Source organism: Ziziphus jujuba, chromosome 5 (assembly GCF_031755915.1).
Source record: "Ziziphus jujuba cultivar Dongzao chromosome 5, ASM3175591v1".
In the NCBI taxonomy this organism is placed as follows: Eukaryota; Viridiplantae; Streptophyta; class Magnoliopsida; order Rosales; family Rhamnaceae; genus Ziziphus; species Ziziphus jujuba.
The window spans coordinates 12,988,488-13,004,127 of record NC_083383.1 but is presented as its reverse complement, the minus strand read 5'-3'; the positions used below and the strand labels follow the sequence as shown (position 1 = coordinate 13,004,127).

At 30.2% G+C, this 15,640-nt stretch overlaps 2 protein-coding genes across 2 annotated transcripts; both read right to left on the bottom strand.

Moving 5' to 3' along the window:
- Nucleotides 1–2,960: 2,960 nt before the first annotated feature.
- Nucleotides 2,961–6,500, bottom strand: LOC125418115 (WAT1-related protein At4g08300). Its single transcript, XM_016011613.4, has 7 exons — nt 6,181–6,500; nt 6,020–6,082; nt 4,932–5,048; nt 4,234–4,483; nt 3,966–4,124; nt 3,556–3,707; nt 2,961–3,415 (listed from the first exon to the last, which is right to left on the bottom strand). The coding sequence occupies exons 1-7, from the start codon at nt 6,393–6,395 to the stop codon at nt 3,208–3,210; spliced, it is 1,164 nt and encodes a 387-aa protein (XP_015867099.1). The 5' UTR covers nt 6,396–6,500; the 3' UTR covers nt 2,961–3,207.
- A 4,672-nt stretch (nt 6,501–11,172) lies between these two features.
- On the bottom strand, nt 11,173–15,640 carry LOC107404631 (WAT1-related protein At4g08290). Its single transcript, XM_016011605.4, has 7 exons — nt 15,168–15,640; nt 14,581–14,643; nt 14,126–14,242; nt 13,185–13,425; nt 12,903–13,061; nt 12,576–12,727; nt 11,173–11,565 (listed from the first exon to the last, which is right to left on the bottom strand). The coding sequence occupies exons 1-7, from the start codon at nt 15,383–15,385 to the stop codon at nt 11,313–11,315; spliced, it is 1,203 nt and encodes a 400-aa protein (XP_015867091.1). The 5' UTR covers nt 15,386–15,640; the 3' UTR covers nt 11,173–11,312.

Below are 15,640 nucleotides of genomic sequence, written 5' to 3'. Positions count from 1 at the left end.
CTTCCTTTCGAAGTCCACTCATTCAAAATCTTCGCTGGCTCTTCTCTTCTTCTTCCTCACCCTTCCCCCAAAAACCCAAGAGCTAGCCGTCTCTTCTCTTCTCATTCCTTACCTTTCCCCTAGAAAACACATTGTAAAAAAATAAAAAAAAGCTTACTTGAGAATGCTTTTTGAGGGAGAAGACTGAAAGCCAAGAGTAAAAACAGAGGGAAGAAATGAATGATTTTTACTTGTATTGAATAAAAAAGGAATGAGGATTATTGGATGAAAAAGTGGATTTTTGTTTTTTTGGGTAGAAAAGTTTCAAAAAAAAATATGGTGGTGTTTTTATGGAAATTGGACCAAGGAAAAAGTAAAATAAAAGGATATGCATGTCCTTTGTAAGTTTTTTAAAGATATAATCGATATGAAATGGTAAAATAAAAAGCATCATAAAATTATGGGTAAATATATCCTTAAAATGGCTCCAACAGAGGCAATGGGTCAAATTCCCCTTAGGGGAAGGGTAATTAAAGCCCAATGTTTGATCGATTTATGATAGAAATTAAATCGCTAGCTAGCTTCTGTAATAATTCCCTTGTCTTGGTCAAGCTTCTAAATTTCATGTTTTTCATTGCAACCTATCCTTCTTCTAAGCACCAATCTCTTTCTTGATAGGGTGAGGTCGGTTGGATTTAGACGTTTCTACTTTCTTCTTCCCTGCTATATCCTCCGGGCTATATATGGACCTGATTTTTAAATTATTAGCTTACTAATATATTTCTGTCTACGTTTAGTTCAAAAGTATTTTGCATATGTACTTTCTTTAGAAAATACTTGGAAAAATACTATATACAAACTTTTGATATATTTATAGGTGCATAGTACCAATAACTTGTAATCAATAAAAAGCTCCTCACAAAGTCCTGGACGATTAGCTTCTTTTCTATTGCGCCAATTACTACTTTAAGAAACCCTCCAAGCGAATTAGACAAATTCCCATTTATATTTTTCAACATTCAAATTGCAACTTTAATATTGTTAAAATATATAATTCAATCTGATCTAATTATCTTTCAAAAGTTTGAGCTTTTAAAAATAATAGTTCTGTTAAAGAGTATTTTTAACCGACACATGAAAAAAATGTTAAAAGTGCAATTATAGTCCACCTTTCACCCATTTTTTTGATAATCATATTTCCAATTATCTTATAGACTTTGTTTAGTCATATCAAAGTTTGAATATGGTTTGGGAATAGTTTGGTTTTTAATTTGGCAAAATACCAAATCAAACTAAACTAATTCAGTTCAAACCATTCATCAAATAATAACCAATCCAATATAAATTAAATTAGTTCAGTTTGTTTTGGTTTGGTAGGTTGGAACTTACATCTTAGTATATTATTGTATTTATTAAAAGGTAAAAAATTGAATCTCAACTTTAAAATTCTATTAGCATAGGCTTTGAAAATTATTTTAGATTTAAAATAATTAAAACATTTTCATATTTAAGCCTTTTAATGACTTTGAACTTCTATATTACATCTCAAAATTGAACAATTAAATATGTATTATATATTAAATATGTATTTATTCACCAGAAAAAAAATATATCAAATACATATGTTTATATTTAAGCTAATATATTTATATTTAAGCAAACATAAAATATAAATATTGTATTAATAAAATAAAATATAAATATCAGAAAATGGCAATATAAACAAAAAATATATAGTTAATTCTTTTAAAAAATATTTTTAAAAATTTTAATTAATAATTCGATGGATTGGGTTGGAAAAGTCTTAACACCGACCAAACCGATCTGTTATGGGTTATTTATTTATTTAGTTTTATTTTTAATTCCTTATATACCAAATTGCTTCATGTAAGAAAGCCAATCTAAATCGAACAAATTGGTTCGATTTGGACGATTTTTAAATTTGGTTAGGTTTTTGCCTATCCATTGTAATTAGTTTTTTTATTATTATATTGTATAGTTTTTAAATTTAAAATTATTATTTAATCAAGAATTGCTTCGTAATAAAATTAATGAAAGAATAATATTCAGTACATGAACAAACAAATTCTTAATAAATTATTCTTTGAATATTATTCTTATGGCTGACATCAATAGGTGATGAGATGCAATATTCTTTCCTTTTCTAAACACATATATGAATATTTCATATTTAATTAAGTTGAAATTTGATCCTTTAATTTGTGCTGTACGTAGTGGAACAACTTTTTAATTAGCTAATTTCTTCAATTCTAGTTTACAAAGATCGAGCGAATGTGAAGTCAAAATCCATAGACAAGTCGAGAACCAAAATAATTAGTCACATTTCATATTTTCAATTCAACCCCCAATCAAGCATCTCAAATAAAGTGGGAGAAGAATATAAAACAAATCTTAAACAAAGGGACAGGGCTATAGTACTGAATAATGATATATTACTTTTTTTTTTCTTATTTTTTATTTTGAGAATAACTGGTAACGATTGAAGTTTTCCTTTTTTTCTTAATATATATATATATATATATATATTTTAGGAACGTGTCCAATATTACCAAGTATTTGATTCTTTTTTTTTTTTTTTTCCCCCTTTTCGGATGCCTTGTTAAATTAGTCAGATCGTTCTTTTTTTTATCAACCTGGCCACTGAATGTGATACATATCCTTGACGCAAACCAAACACATAATTATCAATGTATATGCATATGTAAATATATTTATAGAATATTCGATATAGTGACATTGACGCCATATGGATAGTAACAAATAACGTGACATTGCTAAGCTTGGTCGGTATTTATTCTAGTCTTTTTTTTTCTTTTTTTCTTGGTTGCTTTTCAGGTGTACTCAGTCGGTTCACTAGGTATAATATAAATCCTTGTCATAAAAGGAAACTAATTAATTTAATATATATAAAACCAAAAGAACATTTTTGAAAAACATAAATAAGCAACAAAAAAGGAAAATGGCAAAATATATTTTAATTTATCCGAATTAACTCTAAAAGGAACATCAAAAAAGGTAACTTTCAAACAGTCGATCAGGATTTGGAGAGAGATAAATCCTTTTAAGCTAGGAGATGATCATGTATATATGTATATACATAATCTTTAATTCCCAGCCTCATTTTTTTTTTCTTGGTTTTGAAAGGAAAAAGTAAATCAGCAACACCCCTCAAGTGGGAATTTTAGATAGTTAGAGGGATATCTTTTTTCATGGAATTTGAGACGTAGGAATTTTGGACATCTCTGTAGTTCCATTGGTGGTGGTAGCAGTGACTTTAGCAGCAGTGATTGGCAATTGATCATGGGCCCCACTTTTCTCATCTACCAACAATGGTGATGTTGAACCAACTGGATCTTTGCTTTTTCCCCACACGACTGTGTAGAGACCCATTACTATGAGAATTGCTCCAACCACACTGTCAAATACAAAACCCAAAAACAATATTAGCCATAAGAATATACATATAACACAAGGTCCTAACTTGAGAATATATATATATATATATATATTCAGCAAAAAAAAAAAAAAAAAGAGAATATATATATATATATGTACCTTCCAAGGTGGACTTGCTCCGCCAAGACGATAGCACCGAGAGCGGCGGTGATGATCATGCAGAGAGGGCTGAAGGAAGTGACAAAAACGGGGCCTCGTTCCCTATTCACCATACCTTGTACGTAATATGCCATTCCAGAACAAACCACTCCCTGTTAATTACAACATTAACTTAATTAATTCATTAATTAATCAACCATATAATAATGACACGCACATGGATTCATGTGCAAAAAGTACTTTTCTAAGAGCTATTTAAAAAAAAAAAAAAAAAAAAAAAAAAAAAAAGAAGACAAATCTTCTAAACCCCATTAAAAAAAAGGGTCTAATGGATTTCCATTATATATATATATATAAAAGAAACAAATATCGGGTGGGATATCAAAAAGTTGATAGCAACGTAAACTCACAGAGTAAACAGCAGCGAGGAGCCTGGAATCCCAGCCAATAACCCAGACGCTCATTTTCCTCTCCATAGCGAGTGTGACAACTCCACCTTCCAATATACCAAGTAAGCATATCCAAGCTGTGAGAGAGAGCTCTGCTGGGTACATCTTCAAAGTGAATGACTGACAGACACCCATTTCACCAAGATTATGTTAGACAATTAAAATACAAACATTTTAATTAATTAATGAATCATTAGAATGGAATGGATGGTCATTTAAATGGAATTACTTGCAAAATGAAGAAACCAGCCCAGCCACCGCAACTGGCAATGAGCATAATGGTGCCGGTGACCCAGTGCTGTTCGGAGGGGGTGGAAATGGTGGATTCGTCGTGGGAATTGTGGTGATGTCCGTTTACACGCAGAAATTCAAGGATTGGACCTTTGTAAAGTGTCATCACCATTGCCCCTGTTACTGTGATTCCCGTTCCTATCACCTTTGCTAGGCTCTGAAACTTCCTCACGTTCACCTTCTCTAACCTATATATTAAATTATTTGCCCCCCACCAAAAAAAAATAAATAAATAAATAAATAATTAATTAATTAATTAATCAACAATATTATATGATATAATTTGATGGGGATTTTTTTTTTTTTTTTTTTTTATTCTTTCTTGTACAAATATCAACGTCCAATTATATAATATTATTACATCATCATTCCCATGACATTAAAGTTTCGATTAAGAAAATAATGTCCCACTAAAGTTGAGACAGGTATAACTCTTAGGAATCGCACTTGGGTTGTCATGTCGTAACAAAACTATGACGTGGAATTATATGATTGGCAATCATATATGTAATAATTATTTTGTGGCTGCAAGTGCCTTTCCATTTGATTCCACTTTATATATGTATATATCAATACAGTACGGAACTTGAAGAAATCATGCTAAAATAAAAGTTTTTAATTTAATTAATTAATTACCTGAAAATTAGAGCCATTACGAAGGTAATGGCAGGAAGAACATTGACCATGGCGGCACCAAATGTTGCTGACGTAGCCTTCATTCCCATATTATATAAGTTCTGATCAAGCACTGGCCTGCAAAGTAATTTCACACTAATTTATTAATTCATATTTGTACATATGATTGGTTTAAGGGTTTATGTAGGATGTAACTAAAATTAATTAATCAATTAAAGTTCTGACATAAATTAATTTTTTTTCTAAACATAATTAATTAGTAGGAGGAAACCATGCATGCATATAAGTTTGTAACAATTAACTAATAGAACTATCGGACAGGCTGCTTTTTGATAAAGTACTCTAAATATCCGAGAATATTAAAATTAATTTCCTGATTTTGCTCCAACTTCCCTTACAATTTAAAAGTTACGTACGTCAGAATTGAGACATGACCGTGATTTAGGAGATAGGACACAAATTAGGGGGCATTTAACTTTGTTGTCAGAGAAAGTTACCAATTGACCTTTATTCTCTAAAGCTTAAAATTTAAGCTTCTTATTTATTTTTATCGTTATAATAAAATTATAAATCCTGAATAATAATTTTTTTGCAGAAGCTTCTTATTTATTTTTGTCGTTATAATAAAATTATAAATCCTGAATAATAATTTTTTTGCAGAAGTTAACTCACTCCTAAGTTGGGGGATGGTTCTGCAAAAAGTTATAAGAAATTATATATTGCCCATAAATATATTAGTCATACTCATATACATATATATATATGGAAGAATGAAACAAAAGTATAAGATATATAAATGATGGGCTTCATGGATTTTCAGTCATTGATAAACCTAGTTAGAGCTAGCAATGATGAAGAACATATGTGTAGTGTAGGTGGTGTATCCGAATATGCATTACTACGTAGTTAGGGATATACAAAATTTGGAACTCCATAAAGACTCACATATATGATACTAGATAAAAATTTTAATTTTTACATATATGTCGTAGCTAGTCAAAATATATAATATTCCAAAGTATATATATATATTATAAAGAAGGGATGCTAGCTAGCTAGCACGCAGAACAAAAGTTATAGGACATTACTCAAGAAAACCAAGCGCCAACAATCTCAAGAAGACAGGGAGTGTCATCTTTGGCCTTATTTTCCTGCCAAAAAAAAAAAAAGAAAAAAAAAAAGGAACAATCTCAACAAATTTTCCGGGAAAAGCAATGTTGAAAGAGAAAATAGCTAGGTAGGTATGGACCTTTCAAGAACAAGGGCAAAGGGAGCGATGAGGACCAGAGCAACAACATGGCGGTAGACAGAAAGAACATAATGACTCATACCATGTTTAAAAGAGACCATGCTTATGATGTACATCCCTGAATACCCAAATTGCAGGGAGACCATGGCCAAGTAAGGTTTCATCTTGTTCATTACCTTACTAAATGTCCCAAGTGGACTACTATGGTCTCCCATTTCTCTCTCTTTCTCTCTCTCTCTCTCTCTCTGATCTCTACCACAAACTTACACACTCTCTCTCTAAATATTCACTTCTCTCTTGGGTTGCCGTCACTAAATTGAGAAATAGCCCTTCTTATAGGCATAGAAAAGCTAAAAAAGCTAAAAAAACTAAAAAAAGACAAGCACATTTTTAAGTAATACACGTCCAAGGCACTCATTCTCTCTCTCTCTCTCTCTCTCTCTCTCTCTCTCTTCTATGTCTCAATATGATTCTCTTATCCATTAGCTCAAAATACCATACATATTCACAATAGCAACTAGAATCCCCCACTTATTAGAATTATTACACAAATCAAATTTTTTTTTTTTTAAAAAAAAAAAGAAAGACGAGAGTTTATGTTCGTTGATCTCTTTCAAGAAAGAAAAAAAGTAAAATCATGCTTTTATTTTTTTAATTAAAAAAGTAAATTAATTTATTTGATTTGTTTTATGAGGAAGTGGGGATTTGATTCATTGACTATCGAATGTCTTTTAGGTTTAGTGCTCTAGCATGATATATGCATGGCTTATGTGGTGTTTATAAAAAGTGGGTGCAATGAAGAGTGGCCACCACTTGAAAAAAAAAAAAAAAAAGAAAAAAAAAAAAAACAAATCTAAGGTGAATTTACTGATTAATTTAGTTGCGAGATTTTTTTACTTTTGTTTACTTCAATCATACGGCAATCATGATCAAGTTAAAGCTAGTGCGAATGACATGGATCTTAGTAATTTTCCAAGCTCTTTTTTTATTTTATTTTAAAAGGATATTCACATGTTCAACTTTGTCTAAATGCATCCAAAACAATGTAGACAGTATCCACAATTAATTTACTTCCATTTATGCCTTTTATATATATGGTGCTTACTTTGTTGTGAATAATATTTGTAGCCACTACTCTAATCCTTTAGGTCGGAAAAAAAAAGTGAAAATAAATATTGAGATTTTTATCAAGAATTAAGATTTTTCAGCTCTGAGGTGATAGTGATATAACCAGACCGTTAATTTATTTTAAATAATTGACAAGTTGTGTATAAAAATAGTAATAATTAAGGACAGAGTAACTGATTTTGTATGTCAATTGCAAAATCCATTCAGCAGGCAATTTTATATATTACTCATTTTATCCATTATCCATATGAATGATTCTCAACCAAGCGATCGAGTTTTATCTTTCTCTGACCAAATTAATTTCTTAAGTAATTTCCTTCTGAGCATCCTAAACCCTTTATCGATTTAATTTTGCTACCCTTAGATACTATTGAAAATATTATCTTTGGATCCTATAAAATTTGCATTAATTACAATTTAATTTTTAAAGTTTTAAAAATTACAATTAGCACTTTTGAAAAGGTGTGAATAATGTTATTTCAGAGAATGTAAATAAAAAAATTGAAGAAAGATGATAACTTCTTTGAATTTAAAAGAAAATTGATCATCTTTTTAAAACTAAAAAAAATTAATTTAATAATTTCCATTTATGCATGCCTGTTATATGCTTACTTTGTTAATAGTAATAATAATAATAATAAATTGTTGCAAATTATAAATTAATATTATAGTCACTTCACTAATCCCTTACGTCCCCCAAAAAATTAAAAATAATAATAATAAAATAAAATAACAAAATAAAGGTGAAATTTTTATTATACTATGTCATTTAGATTTTTTATGTTTATAGTGATGTAACAAGAATGTTATTTATTACATGTTTAATTTATTTTAATTAGTTATTTGACAAGTTATCTGTAAAAATAGCAATAAAGACTGTGTAAATAATTTTGTATGTTTAATTGGACATCCACTCTGCAGGCAATATTTTTATATATCATTCATACTACATATCCGTATGGATATGATTCTCAACCCACCGAGGTTTTACTTTTCTCTCCAAAATGCAAGAAAATTACCATAATTTCTTAATTAATATTTCCTTCTGATTCTCAAAAATGTCTAGTTTTCTATTTAATTTCCTGATACTATTCAACGAATCAACATCGCCTACGTAGCCTCAACTAGCACACAATTAAATAGCTGCTTTAATTTATTCAAATTTTTTTTTTTCGGTGGAAAAATGTCGTCTAATGTAATTACTATGTCCCTCAGCATTTTAATGCTCTGTATACTTCCTACTTATACAAAAACAACATTTTATATCTCTGCAACCCTACTTGTATACTTATTGCTGTATATATTATATTTGTGTATAGCCATAAAAACAAATTAAACGTTTCTAAGCTTGTATTAAGTCTAATATACACTCAATGATAGAATTTATTTTTTCTCCTAATGAGCATAAAACACATGGGGGACAAAATTGAAAGAAATAAAGTTGGTGCTTTCGTGTTTGGATTCCATCGAAAAAAAAAATCATCAGGCTGGTGGAATCCCACCCTTAAAATGGGGTACACTAAAAAAGACATGTATCAAAGCCAATTTGCTAGCAACTGCTAGTAGTAGTATAGGTATAACCATTAAAAATTAATTTTTGTTGCTGTATATTTTGGGAATAATGTGGCCTAGGAATTTCTTCTGAAAAAAAAGAAGAGAATATATATAAATATCTATATATATATATTGAAGAAAAGCAAAACAACATATATTCATGTTGGATCCTTTCATATGCTATAATATCATCATGTTTAATTTTTATTTTCGTTATATATATATATATATATATTTCTTTTTATTGTTTTTCTTATAATGGCACACATCAGCAAAAAGATGTCGATTAATAATTAGGAGGCACTCCATTAACTTTCTCGTATTCAATTTTTCATTAGCTTAAATGTTTTTTTTTTTTTTCCCCCTTTTCTTCTAGGAAGAATGGTAATTCATCTAATGTTGGAACAAATATAAAAAGCCTAATCAAATCCACGCGGTCCAATATAATTAATCGTTTATCCAGTGTTGACAGATATAGCTAAAAGGAATGCTGAGTTAATTCTTATCCCTTCTATAAAGAAAGTACTTTCTTCCATCAATGAGCTTTGATAGTCATGATAAAATTTAGTTTGATGAAGATGTACATCGATCTTATTCAATTTATGTAGAAAATGGAAGGATGAGAGAAAAGAAAAGAAAGGAAAAGAAAAGAAAAGAAAGTTTTGATTATGAGACTTACAATATTATGTCACGCCATTAAAGCTCAAAAGCGTGCACCAATGGCCATTGCATGCATGCATCGAGCTTTCTGTGATTTGGTTGCAACATGGACAATTTTATTCATATTCTTCAGGCTATAACCAAATTAAAGACAAAGCCAAGAAATTCATAGATATTGATAAGCCATGTCAAATCAGGGTTGACATTTACCAACACTCTACTCTCTTTGTTCTTTCCGGTCCAATATAAGCACTTCAAATTGCATCTGAATTCTTTTTTTCTTTTTTTCTTTTTTTTTGGGTTTTTGTTTTTAGTGCTGATTACAAAAATGGCATAAATCTTGTTGTTTAATCATCTTTGCTCACTTTTATTGGAATAAGCTACTCTTAAATTTTTAAGTAGATAAGAAACTGATTGAAAAAACAAGTTCCTTTATTCGGACAACATGCATATATGTTTTGAGAACATAAAATTTCAGCTCATGGAAGGGCAGAGAATCATGTTCACCTGCCATTTCATCAATTATTTTCATCTTTTTTTATTTTATTTTATTTTTTTTTTCAACATAGTGAAATATGATGACTATATATAAAGTTAATTCTTTTAAGTTACAAAGAATGTCTTGGCATGAAAACTTAAATTCAAAGATAGACACTCATATATTCTTAACTATCCATAAGGAAACTCCAGCCGTAATTTAATTAAGAATATGATGACATCTTTTTGTTCTCATTAGAATACGATTACTTTTGACATCTAAACTAACAATGAATTATGATTAATAAATTACTCATTTTACAAAGCTAATTAACGATATTTTTCATCTGAAAGTTAATGTTAGAGTACTCTAAAACGTAATGAAAAGAGAAAAAGTGGGAAAAAAACGGAAAGTGATGTTGTTTACAGGTCTGTGAGTTGCTTGCAAGACTTAAAAAATTGTGTCGTGAACGGAATATTTATAAATTCTCCTTTAATAAGAGAACTAAAGAAAAAGATACATATTGCTGACTAAATGTAAAAGAATTTGAACCAAAAAAAAGAAAAAAGAAAAAAGAAGATATAGATTACAAGCTATGACAGATCAAATTTTTATCTATTCTCTGTTTTGGAAAGAAATTGATGGCTCACTTTACAGGGCATTTATTATCAACTTAAAGTGAATTAATTATTGAGCGCAGATGGCACACATTATAAGGTTTCAGACGCTGCACGTCTAACCTTTTGAACCAATTAATAACGTTAAGCTTTTTTCTGGCTTTTATTCAAGAGCACAGTTCAATGTTCTCACCCCAAGTTCAATCGCTGATGGTGTAATTGAACATCTAATCGTTAGCCACAAAGATATGGTTTTTGCTGATGTAGGCAAAATATAAATATATAAATAAATAAGCCAAAATAGAAATTGTTGGAAAACATCAAGCACTAGCTATCTAGCAATTCAACCAGGTGAGGGCCCTGCTTGATATTTTCTAGCAAAGCAGACACTTTTTCTGCCTCGACCAAATTGGAATTGGTTGTCATACTCGCACACACGGCAATGCAGCTATCTATCAATGATCTATGACGTCATTGCCATTGAAAAAATTACTTCTTTTTTTTTTTTTTTCAATTTATTTTAATTTCTCGATTGACATTAATTTTCATCCATGATTGGCCAAAAAGACTAATATTATTTATTGGAATACCAAATAAGAGAAACAAGTGGGTTTGATGTTAAGATAGTTTTTAAGCACAAAATGAAAAGAAAAGAGTAGCAGTGGGGAACAAACATATCAGCCACTTCTTTTCCTTTATGATTTGAGCACTATATTTGGAACATTTACTGATTTTTCAGTTTGCTGCTGGTCGCTATTGTTTCCGGCAAAATCTACAATTTTAGCTCCATTTGGTGAAGTGAGTGGAAGTTCTTGAGGTTCACCACCCTTTGGAATGGTTGTTGTTGATGACGATGATGGTGGAGGTGGTACTGAATCAGAATAATCTTTGCTTTTACCCCACACGACAGAATAAAGACCCACTGCGATTATAATGGCTCCAATAATACTAAATTTCACAAAAAAGGACAAAAAATAATTAGCATTTTTAAGAGTTAGTAAAGATAAAGTTTAAGCATCAATGGTAATATATTATAATTTAGGTAAGATTTCCTAATAAATTGTTAATACCTTGTAATTACAAGTTTGTTCTGTGGTAGGAGGGGAAAAAAAAAATGAATATTACATAAAAATGTTCCCCCAAAATGTAACTGGACTTATGTACAAAAAAGCTAGCTAGCTAGGTGGGATATTCTTCATTATCACTTTTTATTTTTATTTATTTATTTATTTATGTATTTATTTTTTTGATGAATTCTTCATTATCACTTGAGAATGAGAATTTTGTCAGGTGGGGGATCAATAGAATGTGATCCTTCTGTCTCCTAGGCATACCAAAGTGAAAGTTATATCTATTTTAATTGGTTTTCATTTTAGATTACAAAATTATGAAAAGCTGCTTTATATATTAGAAAAAAATAATGAAAAGAAAAATTAAAAAACACCTCTTTTTTATAGATTAGATTTACCGATTAAATTAAAATTATTTGCTGAAATGAAGTATATAAATGTCATACTAATATAATGCATCTACTCTATACTTCTTTTTAAAACATACTTAGGCTGCTATTGGGCCCGTATTTATTTGAGCTTACGAATCTAATTGCAAGAATATTTGAAGCCCATGAAAATCGCGATTATTATTATTATTATTATTATTATGTTTCTGAATCTAAAAATTTATTTAATTAAATTTGATATAGAAAGAATTATTCTCCCCCTTTTATGCAAAGAATCTAATTTTACTTTACTATCGCCTAATTGATAGACAGAACTTTAGCTTATGTAACATTATATTATCTGTTTGGATTTAATTTTGAAACTTTAATATTACATATGAGCTTCATTATTAAATTTAAAAATACTACTGGTATGTGGGTATATTACTTTGAAATAATTTAACGAAAAGGCATAAAATAAAAGCAGAAAAAAAGAAAAAAAAAAGAAAAAAAGAATTACCTTCCCAGGTGGATTGTCTCAGCTAGAATGCAAGATCCCAAGACAGCGACAATGACCATGCAAAGAGGATTAAATGCCGTAACGAACACTGGGCCTCTGCTTTTCATTACTGCGCCTTGCACGTAATATGCAATTCCGGAGTTAACTACTCCCTAACACGTTCAATTAAACAAAAAAAAAAACTATTCAGTACATATGGTCGGTCCATTGTAGACCCATTTTACCAAACACATCTGGGATAATTGGATTAAGCAAGCAAGCACACAATGTGTTTGTGAATAGGTCTAAGTGAGTAATTTTTTTTAAAAGTTAATAGTAATTAATTACCGCATAGACAGCCGCAAGTAGCTTAGAGTCCCAGCCAAGTTTCCAAGCACTGGCATTATGCTCTACAGCTACTGCTAGTACTCCACCTTGCACCGTCGCCGCCGCGCATATCAACGCCGACAGTGACAGCGCCGCTGGGTATTTCTTCAACATTATCGACTGCTCAAACGCACAAAGTCAGATTTACGATGTTATATAATTAACCACAACTTTGCTTTATCACGCACAAACACATAATACATATCGTAAAATAAATTTCAAAGATTTAGTAGTAATACTTACTTGCATGACATAGAAACTGGACCAAGCAGTGCAGGAAATGAGGATAAAAATTGTACCCAAGAGCCAGTGTTTGCCGGTTTCGTCGCCGCTGCTACTTCCATTATAATTTGATTTGCTTGAGGTAAAGAGATCGACAACAGGGCCTTTGTAGATGGTCATCAGCAAAGTCCCTGAAAAGGTTACCATTGTGCCTATAATCTTGGCTTGACTGCGTCTTTCCTTCATCTTTACCTTTTCTAACCTGAAAAATAAAAATAAAAATAATATATAAATAAAAAATAATATTATTGCTTCCATTTTCAATTTAATTGTTCAAAAAAGTGATGATTTTTTTTTTTTCGTTTACTATTTTCTGCTTTAGTACTACTACAGCTACAGCGATTTTAACTAATATAATAATAAGTTTAGACGTGTAGACGAATTTGCTTAACATAGGCCAAACATTTGTTTAGAAAGCGACTTGGCATAGTTTTTTCATATATTTATTGCCCACCATGGATGATGAGGTAAATAATTCAATCTTTTTTATTATTATTATCATTATTATTTATGTATCTAAGTTTTAAATCAACGTGACATGGCTTTGATGCATGTATTTAATTATTGATAAGATATATGAGAAAGGGGTATCGGGTCTATTCCAATGAGAACTAAAGTAGTAAGGTAGTGCTAATCTGAATAAGATAATTAATAATTAATTATATATTTATATATATATATATATATATGGAAATTTTATGGTGAGGACGGTCCGTATGAGGACCACAGTATTAGTGATAGTTTTTTATAATATTAACGACGATTTTTTAGAAAATCGTCACCAATACTATGAAAAACCGTCACCAATACTGTGGTCCGCATGAGAACCGTCCGCACCATAGACAGACTGTATATATATATATACACACAAAATTATCTATAAAAGTGGAAAATGTAATTACCGAAAAATAAGAGCGATTACGAAAGTGATAGATGGAACGGCATTCATAAGAGCTGACGTAAATGATGTGGATGTGTATTTCATTCCCAAGTATGAGAAGCCTTGATCGAGGATTGGCCTGGCAATATTTATATCATATTGATCAAATGTGAATTATCAAGAAATTAAATAACCAACCCAAAAAAAAAAGGTGTATATGCACCTTAATTCGATTAGTCGAACTAATATAGTTAAAAACTTCAAATTACTTTTTATTTTATTAAGTAGTGGGTAATTGGGCAAATAAACTAATGAAGATTATCTTGTTTTGCAAACAACAAGGAATTTAAAGAAACTAGCTGTAGCTTATTATAGCTTTCTGATATTTTGCATGGCCTAAACAGACACATAACTAGTATGGTAATTTCATTTGCGTGGAACATTAATCAACGAGTATATGAATACAGAGATCGTTACTCTGTAAATCCAAGGACCATTATCTGCAAAAAGATCGGGATTGTCATCTTCGGTCTTGTTTTCCTGTAAAAACAACGTGGAAATGAATATTAAAAAAAATAATAATAATTATAAAAAATTAAATAAAAACAAAGCACAAAAGGGCTAGTTCTTAATTCCACATCTTTACCAAATGCTACTACGATACTGATCGATTAGTTACCATCCAACATTTTGAACAAATTAAAAAGATTTTAGATGTGGAACCCAGTTTTGCATTTCCACTTTTTAACCTTTTTTTTTTTTTTTTTTGGACGAAAAGTTTGCCTTGTATTGAATGCTATATATATATATATATATATATATAGCTATTGGAAAATGGAACATCATTAATTATGTCCAACTCATTGCTTAAAATATTTAATTAATAATGTTATAACATAGTTTTATAATATCCTGAATTAAAGAAAGAGTTTAAAGTAAGCATCGTTTAGCTATAATTATTAGTTTTTTTCTTTATTTATTTATGAACATATGGAATTAGCTTATCAACTAGCCTAGGGCTGTATATATATACACATTATATATTTATATAAAAAAGAGTAGACCTTTCGAGTAAAAGGGCAAAAGGAGCAAGTGATAGAGCAGCGAAAGCATTGCGATACACAACGAGAACGTATTGATTCATGCCATGGTTAAGAGTACTCTTGCTGACGATATACATCCCTGCAAATCCAAACTGCAAACCCACCATTAAAAGATAAGGCTTTGCACTTTTCATCACTTTTACCACCTTTCCATGACTGCTGCTTTCTTCATCTGCCATGGCTATAATATCTCTCTCTCTCTCTCTCTCTCTCTCTCTCTCTAAATTAGATTCCCCACCTGTTTATCTCCACGTTTTTATTTTTTTCCTGTGTTTGATATGAAATGTGTATGCCTTGATTCGTATTTATACACATATAATTAAACAGAGCGAAAAGTGACGATTACATATTATATAACACGCACTTCAAGAAAACGTACCAGCAGGCTTAGCTCGAAGTCTTTATCGTTAGGGCCTTGTAATGTTCCATTATGT

Excerpts from the sequence above, each read along its gene's own strand:
- LOC107404631 (XM_016011605.4), bottom strand. The coding sequence starts at position 15,385 with ATGGCAGATGAAGAAAGCAGCAGTCATGGAAAGGTGGTAAAAGTGATG. Across the intron at positions 12,728-12,902 it reads TACTTGCGGCTGTCTATGCG|GGAGTAGTTAACTCCGGAAT; the intron begins GTAATTAATTAC and ends TGAACGTGTTAG. Across the intron at positions 11,566-12,575 it reads GAGACAATCCACCTGGGAAG|TATTATTGGAGCCATTATAA; the intron begins GTAATTCTTTTT and ends TGTGAAATTTAG.
- LOC125418115 (XM_016011613.4), bottom strand. The coding sequence starts at position 6,395 with ATGGGAGACCATAGTAGTCCACTTGGGACATTTAGTAAGGTAATGAAC. Across the intron at positions 4,125-4,233 it reads CTGGTTTCTTCATTTTGCAA|TCATTCACTTTGAAGATGTA; the intron begins GTAATTCCATTT and ends GGTGTCTGTCAG. Across the intron at positions 3,416-3,555 it reads GAGCAAGTCCACCTTGGAAG|TGTGGTTGGAGCAATTCTCA; the intron begins GTACATATATAT and ends TGTATTTGACAG.